Raw genomic sequence first — 24,677 nt, forward strand, 5'->3', positions numbered from 1 at the left:
CAAAAAAAAAAAAAAAAAAAGAAACCTCAAAATGAAAGATCCAAAGAAAAAATGGGCAACTGAAATGAATAGGCACTGCTCAGAAGAACAAGTACAAATGGCAAAAAAAATACAAGAAAAAATGGTGAACATCTTTGACTATTACAGAAAGACAAATTAAAACAACACTGAGATTCCACCTTACTCCAGAAAGAACAGTTATCATCAGGAAATCAGCCAATAACAAATGGTGGCGAGGTGGTAGGGAGAAAGGAACTGTCTTTCATTATGGGTGGGCTGTAAACTGATATAACCACTATGGAAATCAGTATGGATAGTCTTCAAAGAACTAAAAATAAAAATCCCTCTTAGCCCAGCTGTTCCCTTCCTTGGTGTCTTCTCAAATGAGTCAAAGACACACACATAACCATGTTTATAGTTCCACATTTCATAAGAGCTAAATCTCTGATGTGGCCTATGTGTCTATCAACAGATGAATGAATAAAGAAAGTGTGGTGTTTATACACAGTGCGGTAGCAACTCTGCTACAAACAAAGATAAACATTATTTATTGGGAAATGGAGAGACTTCAATAGCACAAAGATAAATGAAAGAGATCAGAGGTACAAACTTAAATATCACATTTTCTGTCTATAAAGAGCAAAATAAAGACACTAGGAAATGAGGAGATCCTGCAAGAGGGAAGCGGACCGAGAGACAGAGGTGGTGGGGGGAGAGAATGAAGTGTCCGTGTATCAATTCCCCAGGAGGAACTGATCACTATGTACTGCACACACGTGTTATAAAATAGGAAAACTAAAATACAAAAATGAAGTGGAAAAAACCCACAGAGGCAATCGTCCATTGTATAACTTTTAAACAATTAATTAAAAAACATCATAAAAACATTTAAAGTGAGAGAAACTATGATGAAAAACGTGCATAAAAATGTTAAAATTACTTAATATTTATCTTTATCAATTCTAGAGCATATCTACCTCTACTTGAACATACCTGCCATTCGGAAACCTCTTATGCTCTATGACAATTTACGTAAATATAAGGTGATATGTAAAGAACTTAGTTCAGTCAACAGTAACACCCCAGAGAAATCAAAGATGTAGTATAATAATTAAAACTACCCTACTCTTTGGCTATCAGAGGAGAAAGGTGCTTTAAAAATGCAGTATTTCCCAGTTCAGGAGGAGCACTGATGTCCACACCCCACACTGCTAGGGAGGCATCAGTCCTTCCCTCCTTCCGGGAAAGCCACTGCACAAAACTTCTCCAACTCCTTTCAAATCAGTCCTGTAGGGCTGGGGATTTGGCTAAGTGGTTCTGCCGCCTGTTTCACAAGCTCAAGTACCTGAATTCGATCCCCAGTACCAACAAATTAAAAAAACAAATCAGTTTTGACCTTGTAAGTTCACTTTTAAGAATATGTCTTAAGGGATAAGTAGAGAAAACAAGTTTCCAAAACTCCTAAGGTCATGATGCTATAATGACAAGAACTGGAAGCAATTTAAAGACTGAACAAGAGAAAGGAAATTAAAGTCCAGTAATGAACTACTATGCACCACTATAAATTATGTGTACATAATTTCTACAGTTATAGGAAAATGCTTACATGTTAATGTTAACTAAGGAAACAGAATAAAAATGAAACTTTTACTTTGCCATGTTTAAAACATATATGATGCTAATATATGTGAATGATAAAAATTCAACATTCCAATGACAACTAGTTCTGGATAATGAGATTATTTTTATTGACTTCTTTATATTTTTCTCTATTTTCAGAGTTGTTTACAGCAGTTGGACCTTGTGAGTTATTTTCAAAAGCCCCACACGTATCAACAAGTAACCATAAATAGAATGCCTGATAATCTAATTTGCATAACATGGGCCTAAAAGAGGAGGCCAAATCTGATGAATAGAGCCCATAATTGTCTTTCTTTTCAGAAAGAGGAACTTGGAAAAATCTGCTCCTAATCAGGCATATGTAACAGGCATGGCAGGGTAAATGAGGACAGGCCATTTCTGTGAGGCCAGAAGTACTCCTTTGTTTTCCACTTCACGAGCTGCAGGACTTGTAATCAGGATCCTGCTCATATTACAGTGCTTCGTGAAATTGTTTCCCTTATAAAGACCTTGGTATTTTCTGTCTCCGCAGATATCATTTCATTTGACTCATGTTAAAATCATAGCAGTCACAGGGTTTAAACATCTTAAGGGGCTAGGGTCTATCTTTGTTGATTTCAGTAAAACTTGACTGTGTGTCTTTGAATTGTCAAGGGGTTCAATGATATGCACATTTTGATGGGACTATGGTTTCTCATGTCATGCTATTTATTATGACTGAGTTGTGCCCAGTAGGTAGCATGAATGAGAGGTCTTTTCCTCCTCTAAAAAGGGAAGATCACAAATGAATATCACAGGTAAAGTTCAGTTTTCCCTTTGGTTGTTGTTATGGATCCACAACATGAAAACTACACGCGAATTCTGGGAGGAGTAGGGGAGGCTGCGAACTGGCCAGATAGGCTTGGTTGGAAGCATCCAGTGAGGTCCTGAAAACTCTGAGACACAGTGAAGGAACGGCCTAAAAGGAGGCCCGATGCAAGCCACTCTCTGTGCGGCAATTTTGATGTAGGCACTGCGTTTTTCCAACACCCCAGTGAAAGTAATTAATTGGATTTTAGTAAGGTGGGGCCTTCACCAGGCCAGCCTTTCTTTGACCCTTAGGATGTCTGCTTTTTCAGGAAATATTACATATGGGTCCTGCTACTGTTCCGATGTATTTGACACTAGGTATCTCCTAAAGCTGGGTCTCTGAGAGAAGAGCCACCTGTCCTTGAACACAAGAATTAATGGACTAGAGTATTTGAGAGGCCAATTAATAAACAGATCCACATTAAAAATATACATCAGTCAATGGAGACCAAAAAGCAGCTGGCTGGCTGTTTGGGCAGACAGGGCTGATTTATGAGGATCTCGTCATTTATAGACACAGTAAGTAATGTAATGACCTTCAAAGAATTAATTCCCTCAAACTAGAACACCAAATTTAGGCTCTGACTTTTTAGCAGCCCTCAAAAATTCCTTTCCAAGTCTCCCTTTGAGATTCTATCAGCCTCAGCCATGGAATTTTGTTTTGTACCAGGATCAAACTCAGGACCTTGCACTGAGCTAAACTCCAGCCCCTAGCCATGGAAATGTTATTAGAAATTTCTCTGCAAGCTAAAGTACCCACAATCCCAATGCAGGATATATGCAAGCTTCATCTGTCCTTTCACTGTTACTTTATATTGCACTTATAAAACTATCTGTTCTGTTTTCAATTTTTAGTCTGGACTATCAGTACCCTTAAATCTCTGTATCATCTCTTTGCACAATTATGCTGCTTGTCATATTCTGTACAAGTATAGCCTTATGTTTCAAGTTGAAAAGAAGAAAAGGAAATGGGAGTGATATGTTCTATATGATATAGTCTATGTCCCCACTTACAAAAAGGAACTCTTGAACTGATACTGAAATTTAGTCACATTTCTAACAAAGAAGAGGAGTGTTTGCATGCAGACTCAAAGAGCGTGTGGATTCCATCCAAAGTGGAGCTCTGCCTACATGACCCAGATGTGGGAGTGTTTTGGGGCTGAAAACTCTCCAGAGAAAGGCTTAAAGAGATAACCTAAAGCTGGCCAAAGGGAGTGTGAGTGTGTGTGTGTGTGTGTGTGTGTGTGTGAGTGTGTGCTACATAATAAAGTCCCAGTGCTTAAATCTGTTCCTTGTTGCAGTGAGTAACTGTGGAAGTTGCTGGACTTATATTTTCTATTTAGAATCCAAAGGAAAAGACATGACCGTGTTTTAAATGCAAACAAATACAGATGTAGCCATTAATCACCAACACGAGAAACAGCCAGACATTCTTTGTTGGTTTATCCTTGAGACTCTGGAATACATCCGTTTCTTTCACACCCCGGTGCTAAGATTCAAATTTAAGCCTCTGACATTTTCTTACCCAGACTATGTAATGGTCTCCTAGTGGACTCCAGTCTCCTCGGCTCCAGTCACAACCTACTGGCCCACACCGCTGCCAGGGTGCTGGGTATGAATCACAAACCATATCCTTCAGCAGGTTCCCCAGCCCACAGCCTCCCCAGCCTCGGCCCTAACAGGCACATTACACTCCAGCCACCGTTATCTCTGCTTCGAGTGGGCTTCTTAGCCCCAGTGGGCTGGAAGATGCTGGTACAAGTTCTGATGTATGACGAGTCAATTTGAATATAACCGTAGAGGCTGGGAAATATTCTGAACTGTGAATTAAGGCTTAGCCACAGAGTTATGTATCCCAGGTTCACTGATAATAGCAATAAAAGGTACGTGTGTATGTAGGGGTAACAATAGACATGTCTAGAAATAGGAAAATGAATTCTGGTATATGGGCACCACAGTTTGGCTCTTGGATTCCTTCAAAAGGCCCGTGTGTGCTCCAGGCTTGTCCCCAACTTTGTGCTCTTGGGAGATGGTATAACTCTGAAGAGTGGAGTGGAACTGGGGGCTTAGATCACTGGGAATAATGGGCCTCCAGCCCCTTCCTCTTCCTCTTGGGTCCTGTCAATGATGCAGAGAGTTCTGCCACGCACTGCTGCCATGATGCGCTGCCCAACACAGGCCCCAAAGCAAGAGGCACAACTGCTCACAGACTAAGACTTCCAAGACCGAGATTTCCAAAATAAACAGTTTCTTTGTATGAGTTTACTCTCTCTGGTGTTTGTTCTGTGACAGAAACTGACCAGCACAAAGAGATATGATACATGAATTTAAAATGATGTCAACAAAGTCTCTAACGACACGGAAAATATTTCAGGAAGGACCAAAGGTAACTTAGAAGATGCAAATATCCAAAAGCCTACTGCAGAAGCAAAAGAAGAAAGAAAAATAAGACTGGAAACACAAGACAGAGTCAGAGATGAGACTAAAAATACCTTTGGCTATGGGTGGGTCACCAACTCGGCTCTCAGCTTTTTTATCAAGAGACATAGAAAATAACCCGGCAATATCACAGTTCAGCATCTGCATTAGAATAACATTCCCTTATTTCACAAGGGAGCTGCTCTGGTGTTCCTGAGCCAGAAGCCAGAGCGCAAGATCCTAATGAGAGACATGATGGCGAGTTGTCTGAGAGAGCTGGTCACGGCACTCACACCAACCAATGCCATTCTGCAATCCTCCTGTGGGAGCTAATACAAAAGAGTGCGTGTTTTTAGTTTTCACGCATTTGCCTTGTTATAAAGGAGCATTTTAGAAAAGAAAACAAAAACAAAAAGGGAAGGAGTAAGCTACATTCCAGGGAATCTTCCCAAAGAATAATATTTGTTTTTTTGTCACACTCTTGATCAACTTGCTGAAAGCGGAGTCAGAATCTAGCGAATTCAGCATCGCGGTTCAAAGCCGACTTGCCAAAAGGAACAAATAAGGGTGAAGGGAGGGCAGGGACGGGAAAAAATGAGAACCAAGACCTGTCATGTGAAGGTAGGAGATCCCCGTGATGAGTGTAACTGTACTGTTTATCTAACATGTACCGATAAACTCAATGAGGGAAAAACAAAACAAAACAAAAGGAACAAAGAAGGGGCAAGAGCAGAAGCGGGAGATTAGTGAGAGCTACCCCAGGAGGCCCAGGAGAGTTGTGATGGTGAGAACGACGCCATCCTGGGCGACCGACCCGTGGCAGTGTGATAATGAGGAACATCGCCTCAGTGCTGCAGTGACAGCAAAAATAGTGAATAAGCATACAGAGAATTATCACTTTCTGTCAGGTATTGAGTATGTGAGAACCCATCATAAGCCAGCCAATTTAAACTGGATTCTTAACTTTAAGGGTTAAAATTGACATGGTGTCCTCTTTTTTCTTTCTTTCTTCCTTTTTTTTTTTTTGGTACCGGGGATCGAACTCAGGACCTCACACTTGCCAGGAGCCACTGAGCTACATCCCTGGCCTGACATTTTACATAAGGAAAAACCAATGTCTTATTATGAAGAACAAGGAATCTAGGCCCACAGGGCCGCTGCTCTTCCTAACACTAACAGAAACTGCTTTCAGGGTTTAGATGGTAAGAGAGGAGGATGCTTTCCAACCAGCGGGATTTTGCGATAGATGTTATTAATTGCTTTACTTTATTACGCTATGTCCCTCTGCTCCAATATAAAAAGACCTCCATCTTTAAAGTTCAGGCAGCAGATAATTGTTAGTATAAATATTATGGGCGCTCTTGCTTGAACTAAGAAGTATTTAGTTGCAGCTTCTATGGAAGCTCACAATGCTGCCTCTTAGCATCTCCTCCAGGAAGCACTGTTTACAAACTGTGACTGCAGAAAGTGACGCGTGAACGAGGTAAACGCTAGGGGAGCACCTACCAGACAACAGCTGGAGTTTCAGAGTTTATCTGTAACCCAACTCTGGTCATAAGAAGCCAGTGGGACCCCCTGGCTCTAAGGGCCACAGACACAGACCACAGTGGTGATGGATGAGAAACTGCTTCTCTGTCTTCCAAAGTGGGGTGGAGTGGCTAGACATGAACAGCTCCTCAGTGGATCACGAAGCAGCTCAAGGGCCACATTCCTGCTTTTCCGCAGTGAAAATTCTCACTCTTTTAAGAGAGGAGTCTATATAAATAATACCAATGTCCCAGGGTCTTGGTTTGTGTAAGAGCTTGACCAGCTTCTGACTACAGCTTCAAAGGCCACAGGAAGGTCAAAAGGAACCAAAAATAATCTAGTACTATTTCTGGCAAACTCTTACAGTAAGTAAAAAGGACAGGGTATTACATGATGTTGACAATAATACCTCAAACTTTCGAGAACAGACTAAGGCATAAAACAGAGAGATTTGTAAAAATATCAACAGTAGTTACCTGCATGAGGGAGTTAGACATATTCTTATTTTTTTAATGTTCAAGATAAATTCCAAAGGTTTACTGTAGCAACTGCCGCAAAAAATGGATCAAAAGAATACACGAACAACTTTTAAGAAAAGTTTCCCATACACTGACATTGGTATCGATTCAAATGATCAGAAATAGGAAGTCCCTATCAATTTCTCTTAATGAAGCTTTAACAGTAACAAATTTCAGATTTTTCTGTTTTTAGTTACCACTGAAAATTAAGCAGACTATAATTTTACTTCCCAAATAGATGGTTCACTAAAGCTTGACATTTAAAAATTAACATTTAGAGTGGGCTGTTTGATGTAGGCAAAAATTACATTAAACTATCCTGTCTCCTCCGGCACAGTCAAAAAACAAACGGTTCCCATTAACTAAGAGAAGCTCAAAAATATGGATTGCCTCACGAATTTGCGTGTCATCCTTCCTCAGGGGCCACGCTAATCTTCTCTGAATCTTTCCTAGTATATGTGCTGCCAAAGCGAGCACAACATATTCTTAAATATTTCATCCACTTTTACAAATTTTCCATGATGAAGGTGTAAAGGACAAATAAAATCTCTGTGTAAAACTATGAAGGTAGAACCTTTATCTGGGGGGCCTTTCTTAACTTCCCTGTGCCTGGCGTTTGTTCCACCAGTTTTTAAAATATATTCATTGCAACGACTGCGCATGTCATTCTGAATCCTGGTTACTTACGGAAATTCTCGTATTTCCTATTACACCATTCCCTTAAGAGCGTGGAGCATACCATCTATCTTCACCTTGGACACTTCCCACTATTCCTGGCACACAGCTGCTGTGAAACATCTGCTGTTCCAACAGAAGCATTTCGTTATCAAAAAAGTTTATCATGAGGTCTGCTTATTAGCAGAAGGCTTTTAAAGCTTTCCTTGGTTATGGGGGAGAGTTTGCCAGATCAAAGGAAAAATTACGACACACAAATATTAGCGATAATGTTGTAGTGATAAATTAGAGGTAGAAAATAATTTTACAGGCATGAGGGAAAGGATACATACATAAGCATATTTATTGTTTTGCTTCTTAATAATGGTGAATACAGACTTTTGACCTGCCCGGTGAATTCATATTCTCTGTGAGAAACTGAGTGATTGAAACAGGGTAACGAAGTAGACTAAAGTGAATAATCATTAAGAACAGTAAGGATGCCATAGGACAAAAGCTAGAGAAGAATCAGAGAGGCCAATTTATTCTCCAGATAAGAGAAGACAATAAAGCTTCAATAAAACGCTCCAGAAAAAGATCTTTGGTGGCTAAAATTCACAATAACAAATACCTGACAGACACAAAAGCCAGTGCTAGAACAGCCCAAGTTACGTTTTTACATCTGCACTGTGTAGAAAAGACAAAATTTCTTGGAAGAAGCCTTGGCGGTGTATTAGGATCAAACCCAAATCACAAAAGTTGGACCTACCCAAGCCTGGTGTGTGCTGTGGGTCTGTCCCTCAACCACGGGAGCCTCGTCTTCATGTGATGGAGAAGGACCAGACAATTCAGCATGGGGAGAAATAAAAGGTAGGTGGCTGCGTGCATGACTTAACTTTAATTATCAACATAACCATAGTAAAGAGGAGAAGGTGTTTTCTAACTTGATTTGTGCAAGAGACCTCAGAAAAGACAAACCATAGAAAAAGTTTGAGAAAACCATGGTACAGACATGAACAGAGATGACTTGCAAAGACATCTTAAATGGCAGCACTAGCGAAGAGGTATACCCAGCACAGCAGGAGTCTGAGGCCACAGAACAAAGTCTAAGAGAAGGGACGTGACACCTTGGGACATTTTTTGAAACAGTTTTTACTCCAAGGAGATGCAAAGAATTCTGTGGATGAGTCAGCCTAGAAATAATAGGAATGAGAGTCTGTGATGTTCATAGGAGCAGAGGTTTAATAATACCCCAGAGGAAATTATCTAGCAAAAAGCAAATGCCACTGCATTTGTTTGCTAATATCCATTAGTGCGACCCATCTGGCAGAATCCAGCAACAGGCATAAAAATATCTTGATTTTAAAATCAAAATATATGAGCTATTCAAACAACACATACATGTGCCTAGTGTAAGATCAAACATATAACCCATGTTTGTTATTTAAATCAGGATCTACAATAAGGAAGTAAAAAGAGTAAAGAGTTTGAAACAAGAAGAATCAAGGAACGCACTGAGAACCAAGTAACCATGTAAAGCAGGAGCCAGAAGCCAGACCAAAATGGGCCCAGTAAGTGCTGCCATCACCAAACTAAAGTTCCTAAACTTTTATTTTTCATGGCAAATATTAAAACACTATGCTTTGATTCATACTTCTAAAAATTATATTATAAATTATATTGTAAAAAGAAGCCTGGGATGATAAAAATGTAAATACTGTTAAAGGATTGCAATGTGTCATAATTAGAAATTGAAATCAGCCAAAAATGTTCCAAAAGAAGACAGAGAATTAAACTGGCACAACTATGCCTTGGCTCTTAGGCATTGCCACAGCACGTACTTGGAGTAGCATGGAATTTACTCAGGACAGAGCTTAACAAGGAATAAGTTATTTTACACTATATGAACTGCAAAGCTAAAGTAATGATATGTATATAGATACTTTTTGTTTTTTTGTACCAGGGATCGAACTCAGGACCTTGTGCTTAGAGGCAGGCAGTGGCACCACTGAGTCAAATCCATGGCCGTAGATGCATCATTTTTAATCATATTCTCTTGATCGTTTTTATAAACTTCCTTGGGTTTCCAGGAAAAAGCAGCTACTTAATTGGGTTTGGATATTTTTTAGTACTAGGTAGCGCCCCCATAAGGCTCTAAACAATCTCTCAGAAGAAAAGTAAATGAAAGAACGAGACTTGCTTATTGACATTAGGCTTTGCAAACCCGAATAAAACACTGCACAGACGAAAGCTGTGACTGAGAGGTTTTTCTGTGGTTTACACACTGCCTTTCTTTGCCAGATTATCTGAAGTTGCTGGGTGAACACTAAGCATAATGTCTAGGAGGACTTTTACACCGCGTGCCTTCATACACAGGAAACTGAAGTCTCCGTGGATCCCGGCTTATGACTTATCTCAGAGTCAGGCATCTACAGGCTAAGAAAAAAAATCAACCATTCTTGAAAGATTTGGTTGGGGCCTTTGTGTAGACTTTCCTACCCCTCATTTTCCTAATAATTAATTTGCCCCTGAACATCTCGGGAAAAACTCAATCCCCTGGGGGTTTCCTGCATTTATCTGAGTGTCTAGTTTTTTTTTGTTGTTGTTGTTACATCTCTGTCATTTTGAGATTATTAAACCAATCCTCCAAATGTGTATTTTATTCCTTTGGTATTTCTAATAAAGAGTTCTAAAATTTGCACTGTTTTATGAACCACTGGACTGTTTTTAAACTGTCTCATGCTTTTTTATTAACTTTAGCTACTTTAAACTGTCTTAAGAATTTTTACAGCTGATTTTTCTAAATGCAGACTCTTCATCAAGGCCTAATTTGGTTACATCTAGAACACTGTACAGAAGAAAATATACTAAAATGGATTTTCAGTTAAGGAGAATAGCTTTTATGCTACTTGTAAAAATCTGATTTAATTAAAGTATTTAAATTTATTGAATTTTAACAATTTTCAAATGATGCAGATGAGTAGTGCATTTCAGAGAAGAGGAATTTAGGTTTTGTGAGAAACACTGTGGAAGTTTTTTCAAATCTCCATCTTGGTATCCTACCCTATAGGCCAGAATTTAGGGGCGATTTGCTCTCATATTTTCTTTCCACTAGCAAAAAAATAAGGAAGGGTTGTGAAACCTGCCTTTGGCTTCCTACTTACTCCTGATATTCGGATTGTGGAACCCTTCACGATCACTCTCAGACATTTTCAGGGCTTGTGATTTCAATTAAAACAGCAATGGTAACGCCAGAAATTGATTCTGAACACCACAGGGGTACTGTTCATAAAAACTGGTACCTGGGCTTGCATCCTCACAAGCTTTCTCCCGAGGTTCTGGTCGGATCAGTTTGCTTCTTTTATGCAAAGAGCAATAGGAAAGCCTTTTCATGGACTGAGGTCATAGGGAAAGAGCTGTGTTCTGCTTGTTTGCATCGTCAACGGGGAAGCCCCAGCCACTGGAATAGCAGGGCTGGGGCAGCAGGATCTCCACACACACAGAGAAACGGGCGGCCTAGTGACTCACCGGCAGGGCAGGATCCTGACCAGGTCGTTGGGCTTGTACCCTTCGATGCACACTGCACAGTTGTCAAAATCAGACTCTGTTTCCTGCAACAGAAGCAGCAGAGATGAGGCTACGATTTTAGCCTGGATTCTTAAGTGTCGACCCCGCTCAACCCACGGGGAGGGGTGCTAGCCTGGAGCAAGGCTTTCAATGTTCCTGGGTCAATTTTCTTCATCGGTATTGACTGGTTATTGGCTGAGTTTCCATCCTTCAAGCTCCACTTTTTGTTTCTAGGTTCCACTGCAAGTGCTTTTTGTGGAGGAAAGCATTTTCTCATGTGCCGTTACTAACGATGCTCTTAACAATTATGTTTAGTGGTGACACAGCCAACTCTTGAGGATCCAAAATAATATTTATGGAGCAGAGTCTGAATGATTAAGGTACCTATTCTTTTGCAACCTAATATATGAAACATATGTAAATAACACAAAATAATAGGTCCGTGTTTTGAAATCTCTCTGAATACATCACAACTTACTACTTATGTAATAGTCTTTGTACTTTTATCATTCTCAGATTGAAAGTGGGAAGACAGTGACCAAAATGTCAGTAATTTGCAATCCTGTTAAATAAATGAATTTTGTCTGTTTTTTGGACTGGGGCCTTTGCATTGAGCTGTACCCCCAAGTCCTTTTTGAAACAGTCTTGCTAAGTCATTAAACTATCCAGGTGGGGCTCAAACTTGTGATCTTCCTGCCTCGACCTTTTAGAGTTCTGGGATTACAGTCATGCGCCACCATGCGGAGTTGAATTTTATCTCATTAAACCCAACAGTGTTTTCAGAGAGCTGAAAAATATCAGCACTGTATTTGTCAGAAAAATCAATTACTCACAGTGGAGACAACATCTGGTGCACATGTGGAGATGTGAATCCCTTACGGCACCCTCAGGAACCATAAACCCACGCACTGTATCATAACCCACTGTCCTTCCTGTAGACATCACACCATGGCATCATTCCACAGTGAGGGAGGCAGGGAATTCACCTTCAGGTGAATGCTATGTCTCTGAGGGACTGAACACCTTTCCCTCTTTCATACCGTAGACTGAGTGCAGAACGCAGCTCGGCACATAGTGCTGTTCTTCTTTCAGGGATTTCTAGAAAACCTTGTCCAAATCTTACTACTAGGCAGAAGCATTTTTTTTTTTTTTTTTTTTTAGTATCTTGTTGGACGCTGGAATAAGGTATTTAAATCTTGTTTGAATATTGAATTTTGTTTCCTTTTTTTTTTGTGTCGGCTGCTAAAAAGCCCAAGCTAAAAGTGGGACCCCTTTCTGTGACACGTTTAAGGTAGTACATTCGTGTACTATTCTCACCCTGGCTTTTTCTACTTTCTTGCACACTTCCTTTTCAGTTTCCACGTTCTCCGGCCAATGATTTTCTGTCTGACTGTATGCATTTTATGAACTCCTTTAAGTAATACTGAATAGAAGGGTTATAAATACCAGACACAGGATGTTGCCGTGCCTCTCTGTCCCACCCTTCCCTCTTCTCCTGCACTCTTCAGTAGCTCCTCACCAAAGAGAGGGCCATTACCTTGTCGCCCTTCTTGATGGTCCTGACCTGCAGCTTGCTGATGGCTTTCTTCGCTGCATCTCCAAGTCGGCGCTGAAACACCAAAAGCTGCTTGTTAGAAATAAAGATGGAAAACTGCTGGCCTCGTATCTGATGTCGTTTAATAAACTAGCACAGCTATCTCTGAAATCCTGCACCCGTGGCCTGGCTGTTTACGACGATGGCGGGAAGAGATGGGGCAGCTGTAGCTGTGCTCTTCCAGGTGCATGAAACAGCCCATCAAAGAGAGCTCTTCACGCCTAGAGTTAGGCCAGGGACACAGTAAGATGCTACTTCAGTACGGGTTACAGCTGCATAGATTAATTAAAAAAAAAAAAAAGGAGGGGGGTCTACTAATTTGCCAGTATAACTGCTCCATTTGTGACATGGAGTAGTTGGAATAAACTTCATTTCCTCCTTTTTACAGCCAGGGTTTATGTCTTCCCTATTTCTTGCACAGACCTGACTTCAGTTTGGTTTGTTCTATCCTGTCCCATCACATTCTCATGTGCCAGCCCTACCTCCCTTATGCACATGTTAGGACTGTGCACACAGAAAATGACATAAAACATAACGTTCTGGTAAGCAAATAATTAGGAAGCAAATACTCAGGCAACTACAACTGTTCAGGTCAATAAAAAATATGTATATATATCACATGCTCTTCTTCTTTTTTTTTGGTTTTTTTGAGACACGGTCTCACTATGTAGTTGAGACTGACCTCCCAGGCTGGTCTCGAACTCACAGCGACCCTCCTGCCTCAGCCTCCTGAGTGCTGGGATTACAGGCGTGCACCACCACGCCCAGCTCTCGCTCTTCTTTTAATGGAGAGCATTACTAGCCCACTGAGCACTGAACTAATACAATGAGAGGGCAACAAGGAGGGACGTGATTCAATTTTAATCTTTCAAAGAAGAAAATGGTTTGTGTGCTCCTGAGTTTTTGAAGAGATTTTTCTCCATCCAAGGTACGTGTACTTCTCACCTGAAATATGTGTATTTGCAGCAGGAAAACATATTTAAAGTTTAAAATGAGCAGAGCTAATATTTAGTACAAAATAATAATTTGCTTTCATTTTGTTCCATTATTAAAAAAAAGACATTTCAACTTTTTCTTTCTTTTAAACATTTTTATTTGTTTATTTACTTATTTTTCAGTGATAGAGATCGAACCTGGGGCCTCATGCAAGACAGGTAAACACTCTACCACCAAGGTACATCCCAGCCCTTCTGTTTTCCCTATGTTAGCAAACACATTCTTAAAATGTTCTACGTACCATACTAAAGCGTAACTCTTTATACAACCTATGAAAAGTATTGTTTTAGAAAAAACTTACACTGCTAGGTAAATTGTTCAATGTCGCAAAGTGTGAAGTTAGTACCTGAATAAAATTAAGCCTGAATTTAATGCTGATCTACTGCCCTCATCTTTATTCACCAACTAACCATCCAATCAATCAGCCAATTGGCCAATCATCCAACATGTAACTTCCCAAGCAGCCCACCAAGCAACCAGCTGGCAAAACGAGCAGCATCTTACCAACCAGCTAATTGGCCAACCGTCCACCCATCCAAGCAACTAACCAACCAACCTACTGGTCAATCAGTTAGAATATATTAAGTATTTATCAGGGGGGCGTGTCCCTAAGCAAAGAGCAGAAAAGGAGACATTTTGTTGGTTAATTTCTCTTTGATATTTTATCCTTCATTTCTAAAACAAAACGGACTTGCTTTTTTTTTTTTTAATGGAAAGGTGAATATTGGCTGTTTCCTAAAAGAAGACCTGTATAAACTTCCTTCCGATGTTTGCAGCGGTTCAGGTTAGCAACTAGGGTAGCAGAAAAAATTAGCAAAGAGACTATATGACAACTACCAAGGGGAGAGGAGAGAGAGAGGGAAGGAACCAGAGGAAACAGAACACGATGGGCCTCCCCTCTCCGCTCCTATCTAATCCTCCTTTGGTCTCATCCAAGCCACTGCTTTAGGGAGCCCTTCCTAGATACCTCCCAGCATGATTCCTCCAATCTAGAACACGCTTTGTACCTCTGCCTTATAGCACGACTGCACTGCAAACATGGTATTCATTTCTGTGATTTATCTCTGCTACTCTTCCCTCAAAGCAGCTTCAGGACAGTAAGCCCGAGTTTATTTTGCTTCCCACTGTGGCCTCAGCTTGCGGAATAAAGCTGCCCGCAGTGATTGATGGCCAGTCATTTAACACACGTTTTGGACCTTATCTTCTGTGCCAAATGCATTCTGGGTTTTTAAAAGAGGTAATGAAAAGCACAAAAATTCTTGTCCTCTGTAGATTATAATCTAGAAGGCATTCCATAAAACATGAGCAGATAAAGTAGTAAACCAATAAACCAGGTGTGGTGGCGCATGCCTGTAATTGCAGCATTCTGGGAGGCTGAGACAGGAGGATCACAAGTTTGAGCCTAGCCTGAGCAATGTAATGGCTTAGCAAGACCTGGTCTCAAAGTACAACATAAAAGGTGGGGGTGCTGGGGACATAGCTCAGTGCAAAGGCCCTGTGTTCAATTCCTAGTACAAGAAGAAAACAAAAGCTAATAGTTCCTAGCCCTGATAAAACCAGCCAATCTCCACTAATTGCTATTTTCTATTCATTAAACCTGGGCATGGCTGAAAAGGAAATCACACACCTGCGCAATATTGCATTTAGAATAAAAAAAATCTGGGCCCCAAATAAATAAATATTCACTATGTTTGCTTTCAAGATTTCAGATTTTTTTGCAGTTGTGTTTAATTGATATTCTATAATATTCGGATCCAACTCAATCACTTAAATTACCTCTTATTTTCAAAGGCTTGGCAGAGTAATTAAGTGGAAAACAGTATTTTCAAATGAAGTAATAGATTTTATTCAAAGAAAGCCAAACTACTTTTCAGCAGGTAAAGTAGAAATAATGTTTTTGAAACTTAACTTCATTTAAAATAATTCTTTAGCCCATGAAATATGCCTTTCTGAAATGTGAGCATGTGAAGTGAATTCAAAGACCACTTTAAACTTCGGCTATGAATATAACTTTACTTTGGCTATATCTGAATAAAAATAAGGTAGCTTTGAAAACAGTCCCTTTTTCTCTCTCACAGAGGGGAAATTGCAAGCTGTTCTTATTTAAAAAAGAAATGGCAAGTCCACTCAGAAAATATAAAGCAAGCTGGCATGGCATTAGCATATTAGGGATTACGGCCCACAGGAAAGGTAATGGTTAGGGAGTTAGAGAGATGAGCTCTGTTGGTGCCATTTGTCTGACAGAGGCCTAGAGAGGCTAAAGAAGTTTAGTGAAGGATAAAGTCTTCCAGGAGATGGGCTTTCCAAATTAGTAGAATTAACAGACTAAGAGGCTAGAGTGAAAGAGACAATAAGAAAGTCTTCTTCAACATCAAGTCTAGGAGGCTTCTTCCCTGGTAGTACTGAAAAATTAAATGATTCACAAAGGCAGGAAGACATCTGTGCCTTAATCATTCTGAAAAAAGCTATACTACTATTTTCCCCTTCCCTTAAAGTTGAGTCAAGCGTCATTTTATAAATTGCTGATAGATTATCTATATATGCCTCTCTTTAAAAATTCGTTTTATGGAAAAACCCTTCCTGATCAAAATAGTAAGAGTAACCACAGTTATTACACCGAGTATCCTTATCTTCCAAGGACTCTTAGAGAACAGGATACATACCAAAGAGTCTTACAGAAAAGAAACACAGTAACACAAATCTCTCTTTTCAATGAGCTAAGACAGACTAGTAGTATAAATGAATGTAATTAGCGTTTACTGAAATATTTTTAAAACAGTGGAATTTGTAGTTTGGGCAAGTATTTGAACTTCTCCCTATTTCCTATTCCATCTCTCTTCTATTTTGTTCTTTGTATTTCTTTTTTTAAAAAATTGAGTTTATTGGTACATTCCAGGTAGACAGTACAGTTCCATTCATTACTGGAATCGTGTACCTTTACATGCCAGGTCTTGGTTCTCATTTTTTCCCCTTGTCCCTGCCCTCCCTTCACCCTCCCCTCCCCTCCTCCCCTTCAGACACTTTAATTCCATTTTTATATTTTCTCATATTTTTTTCCTTTTCCCTCATTCCCCCTTCCCTATCCTTCTCTCTGTCTTTGTATTTCTCATAGAAGAGAAACCATGTGATATTGGAGCTTGTATGTCTGACTCATTCCACTTCTCATTATGTTCTTAAGTTGCATCCATTTACCTACATATGCCTCAAGTGTATCTTTCTTTTGGTACCGGGGATTGACCTTCAAGTGTATCTTTATGGCAGTGTAGTACTCCACCGTGTATAAATACCACATTTTCCTTACGAGTTCATCTGTTGATGGAGATATATACTGGAGGAAAGACCGCCTCTTTAATAAATGGTGCTGTTAAATCGGATATCCACAGGCAGAAGATAATCTAGACCTATGTCTCTCACTGTGTACGAAACTAAAATCCAAATGGATCAAAGATCTCTATGTTAAAACAGAAGCACTAAATCTACTCGAAGATAAAATAGGTAAAACTCTTGAAGACTGGCATAGGCAAGGACTTTCTTGTGGCCACAATCACAGTGACACAAGAAATAATACTGAGACTCAACAAATGGAATTGTATAAAACTACAGAGCTTAGGCCTCTTTTGAGGAGGAAAAGGGTGGCCTTTTGGCAATGGGCATGAAGATTATGAAAATCTCTGTAGGCAGGGACAAAACAGGTGGGTCAGAAAACTGTAGACACAGGAACATCAGCTCTTGAGATGTTTACGATGGTCATGGGGCCAGGTAATGCTAGATCTTTTTTTTTTTCCTCCTGTATGAGTTCTGGATTAAGACAATGAGGGGAGAAGCACCATAGAAGTTTTCAAAAATTTTTGCAAGTGGTAGTAAGTCCAATACTGTCAGTATATGTACATTTTGTTTCTTGTTATGAAAATGGTATGGAGGAAAATTTGCCCCACCCTTCAACATCTAAAAGTTTTCAACATTAAAAAAAAATCTTAAACAAATTTCAAACTGGTATTATTGGATTTCCAAAATGCATACCAAAGAGCTAATAAGTAAAAACAAATATTTTTCAATATAATGGCCCAAATAAATCAGCTATTGCTTTGTAGTGAATCTCTTGTCCTTTTCTCTCTGTGGTGCTCACCCACTGAGCTATGTTTCCAGCCCTGTGTCTGGGTTTTTAGCTACATCTAGTGTAATGGGGAAGGGAAGCTGCAGGCCCTGCTCGAACTTAGTCTTAACCAGAGCCTGAAAAGAGAATCCAGGCAGTAGAACCTTATCTCTACCCTAAAACAGGATCTTTCCTTTGCGAGTCTCGGGAATTCAGAGTAGTGCAATGCTGAGGCGAGACCTGGCTGCGTTTCAGGCAGGCTGAGGGTCCAGTGTGACTCCGTGTGAGCCTTTTTCTTCAGCTGGGGACCTGTCCCCTCCTCCTGGATGCTCCCTTGGAGGTTCTCTAACCAAACCCATGCGAGCCACGATTTCTACTATAGACTGTCAGGAGGCGGGCAGCTTGGTAATTTGATATACTCATCAATTTGATGTACACTGGTACAAGAAAATATTCACCAAGTTCACTGTTTCCTTGACAACAGTGAAGATAAACTGCATTACAGGAAACAAATATAGAAGCACAAGTTCAAAGAAAAGAGATCTACGTCTACATAAGTGCTAACAAAGATGGCAAATAATGACTGATCCCAGTGCAACCCAGGACTCATCAATTAGGCATCTTCTAAATATCCAAGAAACCGAGGAAAATATGACAATTTCCTCTTTATCTCCTCTGCATTAGAAATTTAGTGCAGACTCAAATAAAGAAACAAACAAACAGACAGGAACATAAGGATAAAAAAATACGTTGGGACTCTAGGAGTCTTATACTAAAGTATATGCTGAGTACTTTTAGCTAAAAGAGCTTAGAAGTCCTCAGATGCAGCTTCATAAATAAATTTTAACATTCTCTTGCCCTCCTGTTACCCTGAAGTGAGTCATAGAAACCCAAATTCCTCTTCTCCAAGATGAGTCACAGAAACCCTTTTGCCCAAAGCAAGATATGAAACCTAAAAAGGTCACACGCTCCATTCTCCCTTGAAGACTTGCTCCAGAGAGGTCCTGTTTCGTGCCAGGGGAAGAAATGTTTCACAGAGAATCCAAGGGGAGTCAGGACAGACAGGCCTTGCTGTCCCCTAACTCCTTAGTAGTCCCTCCTGTGATCTGTCTGCACAATCACATGTCCACATGGCTGTCCATTCTGCATGGAAACTCAGCACAAAAACCTGGGTCTTTGGGTGTTCATTTCTCCCGTCACATACAACTTTGATAAGATGTATACCAAAAGTGTTTGATAAAATGACACCAACAGCCTGCTGTGGCACGTGTGCCAAAGGTTTGCCACCGCTGGTCTACACACACAATTTATTAATTAAAACCAGTACTACACAGAAGATTATTTTCCAAGAAAGTAAGATTTGTTCTCATTTATATGCTTTTCTTTTTATATAACTCAGGAGAAAAGACGGACCAAAAGTCCCATTTCATTGTAAACTGTTAAATTAGCGCTAAAAAGCCTATACCCATTTGTGAGTTCTATGACTAAGTAATAACTCTTACCTTTATGTAAATTCTGTAAGAATACAGCTATATTTTTGGTGGGATGCTATTTTCTTTTCTTCTATCTTTTTTTTTTTTTTGGTACCAGGGATTGAATTCAGGTCCTTGTGCTCGTGAGGCAGGTGGTGGAACCACTGAGCTAAATCCCCGGCCCTGGGATACTATTTTCTAAGAATTGCTCTGTCCATTAAAGACAACCCTCTAGTAATGTCACACATTTTCCCATTTAACCTCACCTTGTACCTATGGGGATGGTGTGTTGCCATTCTTGCTTTATACATAAGGATAAAGTGCACAGCAAGCTGTAGCAGCTCATATGGGTCACCCTGCTAGGAATCTGGGTGGTGATTTGAATGCAGCCCCACTTGACTCCAAAGCTTCTATCTGTACTGTCCCGCAGTGGATTTAGCCTGGCACAGCTGCTTTAGGAAACACAGCACGGCAGCCAGAGAGCCTCTCCACTTTCAGGTGCAGCCCTTATTCTTGTGGTGAGCATCTAGCAAATCTTACTCCACAGGGCACTGCACTGAAATGATCCTCTCCAAGTACAGAGTGGCATGAAAATGGTTAGGGTCATACATGATGCTGAGGACTGTTCTTTACTTGTATCCACACAAAGCCACGCAGACACTGAGGTGTTCCTCTCGGTAATTGAAGTGCAGTCTCTCTTCACACACTTGAATGTTGGGTCCTTCACCAATGTAAAATTAATGCCTTTTATATTCTGTTTCAGGCTGTGATCCTACACAGAACTTGAGAGTCACTCTGAAGGTCAATAATGCTTTAATAAAAATACATGATATACGTTAACCTGATGCTTATTATAGCCACAGCTTGCACAGCTGTAACTTTCTATCAAGTAGAGCAGTGCGCTGACCATCAAAAAATGAGTATTTTTTTTAAAAAGGAAATTATATGTTCTCATTTCAGCCACCAAAAGTGGAAAGTATAAAGACCATTTTGATGGGGAACAGTGCTAGCTCTTACCATGATCCCAATTTCTTGAGTGACCCTGTAATTCAGGGAAAGTTAATAAAATGAAAGCAGAGTAAAAACTTAAGTTCCATGAATGCTACCACATCGATTCCATACCATCACCTTCTGATTTGTTTTTCATGTATAACATGGTACATGCATGTGTCTAGCCATGCAGCGTACATGTACCTGCACCAGGTGAAATGACTGAAACAATTACACAACTCATTCAAAGTTGACATTTTATCCTTGCCTCCACTACCTAATACCTGTTTAAATTATGGCTCAAAAATGTAATGACATCATTTCTGTTTAGCACTATGTGATTAGCTGAGTGACTATTTTATCTTTTAAAGTAATTACTTTTCATATGTAACTCCACAGAGGCAAATCTCGCACATATTTCTAAATCCATTTTCACCACTTTAGGTCTAACTGGCATTGTGTTCATTCACATTCCAGAATATTTAATGAAAGCGGCAAAGTATATGGTGTATAGTCATCAAGGAATTAACATTAATAATTAGCATTAAAAGTAGCACCATTCACTGGGAATTGAAGCGATTTAGTGTCACATTTAGTGGCTTTAACACTGACCTACATCAACTCATTTAGTCCACAATGAAACCATAAGAGAAAGGAATATTATCATTTAGTTTTAAAAACTAACAAAAAATGATTCTAAATTTTGGTAAGTGGTAGGACTTGACACCGAGGTAACTTCATGTGTTAATGTTGGGGAAATGTTCACCATTTAATGCACAGGATAACACACATGTGTAGGTGTGTGTGTGATGCATCTGCACATCTACATAGAATGACAACTTCCTGAATATGAATGTAAGGGGTTAAAAATTGTTAACAATTCAGTGGTGGTAATGAGTAATTTGTTTTCCCTTCTAGTGTTTTTTTGCGGCTGCTGAAGTTTATTAAAATGAATATGTACCATTTTGAGAATCAGAAACAAAGCATTAATAGTGTTTAAAAATTTGTTCCAGAAGTTACAGAACATGTGACAAATTACCATAAAATAAACAGAAAAAGTAAAAGGGCTATCTCAACCCAACAACAATTTAGACCTCACTATAACTTAAGAAGCAGTTAATTCCTTGGCCTGTAAAATGCCTGAGAGCAATGCTACCCAACCAGGCCTTCTGCAGAGACAGAAACACTCCGCATAGGCACTGCCAGCTTGCTGCCAGGCTGCTGCCCTGTGCTGTGTGGTGGCTGTGGACAGGAGCAGAGCTTTCAGGTTTACTTCATTACAATTAATTAAACTTAAGTAACCACATGTGGCTAGTGACTACATAACAACTCTAGACTACAGAAGGTGCAGAAGAGTCCGATGGTTCTTATGAAGCCAGAATATCCATCTCCTGACAGGATAGAAACGTAAACTATGGTCACACTGAATGTTAAAATGCTAAGGCGAAAAATGAGTAATGTAACAAATATAATCCAAGACAAGCCAAAGGACTAGGATGTACTTGGAATTTAGGATCGCTCAGTATTGGGAAACCCATAGAGTCCATTCTTTTTAATAGCCCAAACACAATACTTAGCATAGAGCTATTCAACCGGAATTTGTTTGCATTAAACATCCATTTTTAATTAAAAACTCTCACTAATAAGTTGACATTTCTGATACTATATTTTTAGAACAGGTATATGTAACTTAATCTAGACAACTACATGGGGAAATAGTAAAATGAAAAATCTCACTAGCTGGAGGATGTTCCCACAAATAGTATATGAAAAGAAATGTTTTCAATATATTATTTTAGATCTGTTCTGGGAGTCTCTTAGGAAAGCTAATGCATTCTGGAAGATAGTATGCAAAAAACCCTATAATAGCAGCATAATAGATACCTGAAAATAAACAGATGAATGTGCAAGATTAGTAAGAATATCTTAAAATGCTTTTGGATACAAGAAAGAGTTGAGTAAGTTATACTTGGATAGGAAAACTAAACATAAAGTTATACATTTTAATTTGTTCTACAAATTTGAAATGGATATAGTGATTCTAAATTCATATGAAGATAAAACATTAAAATAAGGAAAAAATAAAAATGTAGAAAAATACAAATACAGAAAAAATACAGAAAAGTAAAAATACAGAAAAAAATAAAGCATGCAAAGCTAAGAGACATAATTCTAGAGTCCTCAGAACTATATGATACTGGAGTATGATGGGACAGATTAATGGTACGGTTCAGAGAGCACAGAAATAGAATGAGTGTTTAATATATGCTAAATAAGGATATTTCATTTGAGAGGACAAAAGATTAATTATTCAGTGAATACCAGTTTCGAAAATGGTAGGCCATCTGAAAAAAGAAGTGTTAGTTCCACACTTTACTCTTTCTACTAAAATAAGCACTCTAAAAGTTCATGATAAAAATGAAATTAAAAACACAGTAGATGAAAATACTACGAGAGAATTTCTCATTAGTGCGGGCCTGTAGATGATCTTATGCAATACATGGGAGCTATACAAAAAGATTGATAAACTTAGTTATATAAAAGCCAAAAATATCTGTCTGGCAAAAAGCAACATAAATAAAATCAAAGACAATGATAAGCTAGGGGAGAAAACTGAATCCAGTATCACGAAGACGGATTCATTTCCTTGCTTGTAAAGACCTTCTGTACATTAATAAGAAAATGACCAAGGGGCCAGGGATTTGGCTCAGTGGTTCCGCCACCTGCTTCTCAAGTGCAAGGACCCGAGTTCCATCCCTGGTACCAAAAACAAAAAAACAAAACAAAACAACAAAAAACCCAAAAAAAGACAATGACCAAGAATACAGCTGAAAACTGATCAAATAATACAAGCAGACATTAAATTTTTTCTATTATACTTGAAAATGTTTAATGTTACCTGCAAGATGAAGAATGTGATGGGTTTCTTTTTTTAAAAACTTTTTGCAACGCTGAGGATTAAATTCAGGGTCTCGTGTACGACAAGTCAGTGCTTTACCACTGAGCTATATATACTCTTAGCTCCACAAAATCACACCATTTTATAAATTTATCAAATCACACTCAACAAGAAGCTCTATCTATTTTTTACACACTGTTGGTTAATGTATAAATTGGTCCAACAGTCTTTGGCAGATAATTTGCCAGGAATTATTATAGTTTAAGACACACATACCATTCTCCTAGCACATTAAATTTAGTAGTGTTTACTTTACAGATACAGTCAGTCGCACATGTGCTAAGCATCACTGTACATTTTGTTTTGAGAAAGCACGGCTTTCTACTAGAAGTAGTTAAATAAATGTGACTACAGGCAGGTAATGAGATACTATGTGGTTATTAGAAATGAGACTGGTCTGTGGGCTACTAGAAATCAAACTCCAAGATAATCTCCCAGATAAAGTGAAAAAGGAGGATACAGTTAAGTGTGCCAGCATCTTATTTAAAAAATATCTGCATACATAAATGCGTGTGACATTTTTAGCATAATCTCAACTCGCTTCCTCTGTCTCCCGTTCTTCTGTGCCCTAATTAAATAATTGTCCACAAAAGAGCAATAGGAATGCAGGCAAATCATGGCAATTTTATTACAATACTAATCCACATGAAGATATGTGTGTTTGGGAAACCTCTGAAACTGTGCAGGAAATGTGCACAACGTTTCTGCTGAGTAGAGGAATAACAGGTGGTTCTGTTTATGCCTTGCTGTTTTTCTGTAGTTTTTCCAAAGTTTAACCCAGTAACGTGTATTGTTTTTGCAATTGTTTTAAAAAGTGTTTTTTTTCAAACTTTTTGGTACTCACCTGGTTCCTGTCCCTGGCATTTGCATATCGAAACCTCTGGATATAATAAAAGACCAGCCATGCGAGGGAAATGATCATCAGGACAATGAAGGAGATGGAGACAAACACAACCGAGGTGCGGCTCACGTATTTCTGTAAGTTCCGGGTTCCGATGGTGATGTACATCGTCACGGTGATGTTCCTTTCCAGCAGGCTGACGATCTCCTTCCCTTTGGGCTCAGGAATCATGATGGCCACAATGTCTTCTACACCTGTGGCGAGAGGGACAAGGAAGGGGCAGTCGGGGAGGGGCAGGGGTGGAGGGAAATCATAGTGAAATGTCTACACTGAGGTACCGTGCAAAGCAAACGAGAACATTGCTTTTGAAAATGTCATGCTGGGCTGAGAACACCCAACAGGCAGGCGGGGAAACGTATGTTTGTTCTTCAGCTAACCGGGGAGGCTGCTGAAAGAAACCTATGTCGAATTCATAATTTGTGGCACCAGTGAGGTCATGGTCTTTTGGACCCCGCGGCATTAACCCTGACCGGAGACCTGGTAGACAGACTCTTCCTAGTCAGCCGGGTTTACAGTTCC

At 39.5% G+C, this 24,677-nt stretch overlaps 1 protein-coding gene and 1 non-coding gene across 2 annotated transcripts in view; both read right to left on the reverse strand.

Annotated features, from left to right (window-relative positions):
* The window catches only part of Rnf150 (ring finger protein 150), a 255,905-nt gene that overhangs the window by 68,353 nt on the left and 162,875 nt on the right, over positions 1-24,677 (reverse strand). The window contains exons 4-6 of the mRNA XM_033759952.1: positions 24,102-24,352; positions 12,691-12,762; positions 11,115-11,197 (exon numbers count right to left, since the gene is read on the reverse strand). Coding sequence (XP_033615843.1) covers positions 11,115-11,197; positions 12,691-12,762; positions 24,102-24,352 — 406 coding nt within the window. The remainder of the gene's footprint in view (positions 1-11,114; positions 11,198-12,690; positions 12,763-24,101; positions 24,353-24,677) is intronic.
* On the reverse strand, positions 7,308-7,409 carry LOC117284646. Its single transcript, XR_004515744.1, has one exon. It is a non-coding gene; the product is annotated as a U6 spliceosomal RNA (small nuclear RNA).

The sequence above is a fragment of the Fukomys damarensis genome, unplaced genomic scaffold, assembly GCF_012274545.1.
Source record: "Fukomys damarensis isolate Sample0158 unplaced genomic scaffold, DMR_v1.0_HiC HiC_scaffold_38, whole genome shotgun sequence".
NCBI lineage: Eukaryota > Metazoa > Chordata > Mammalia > Rodentia > Bathyergidae > Fukomys > Fukomys damarensis.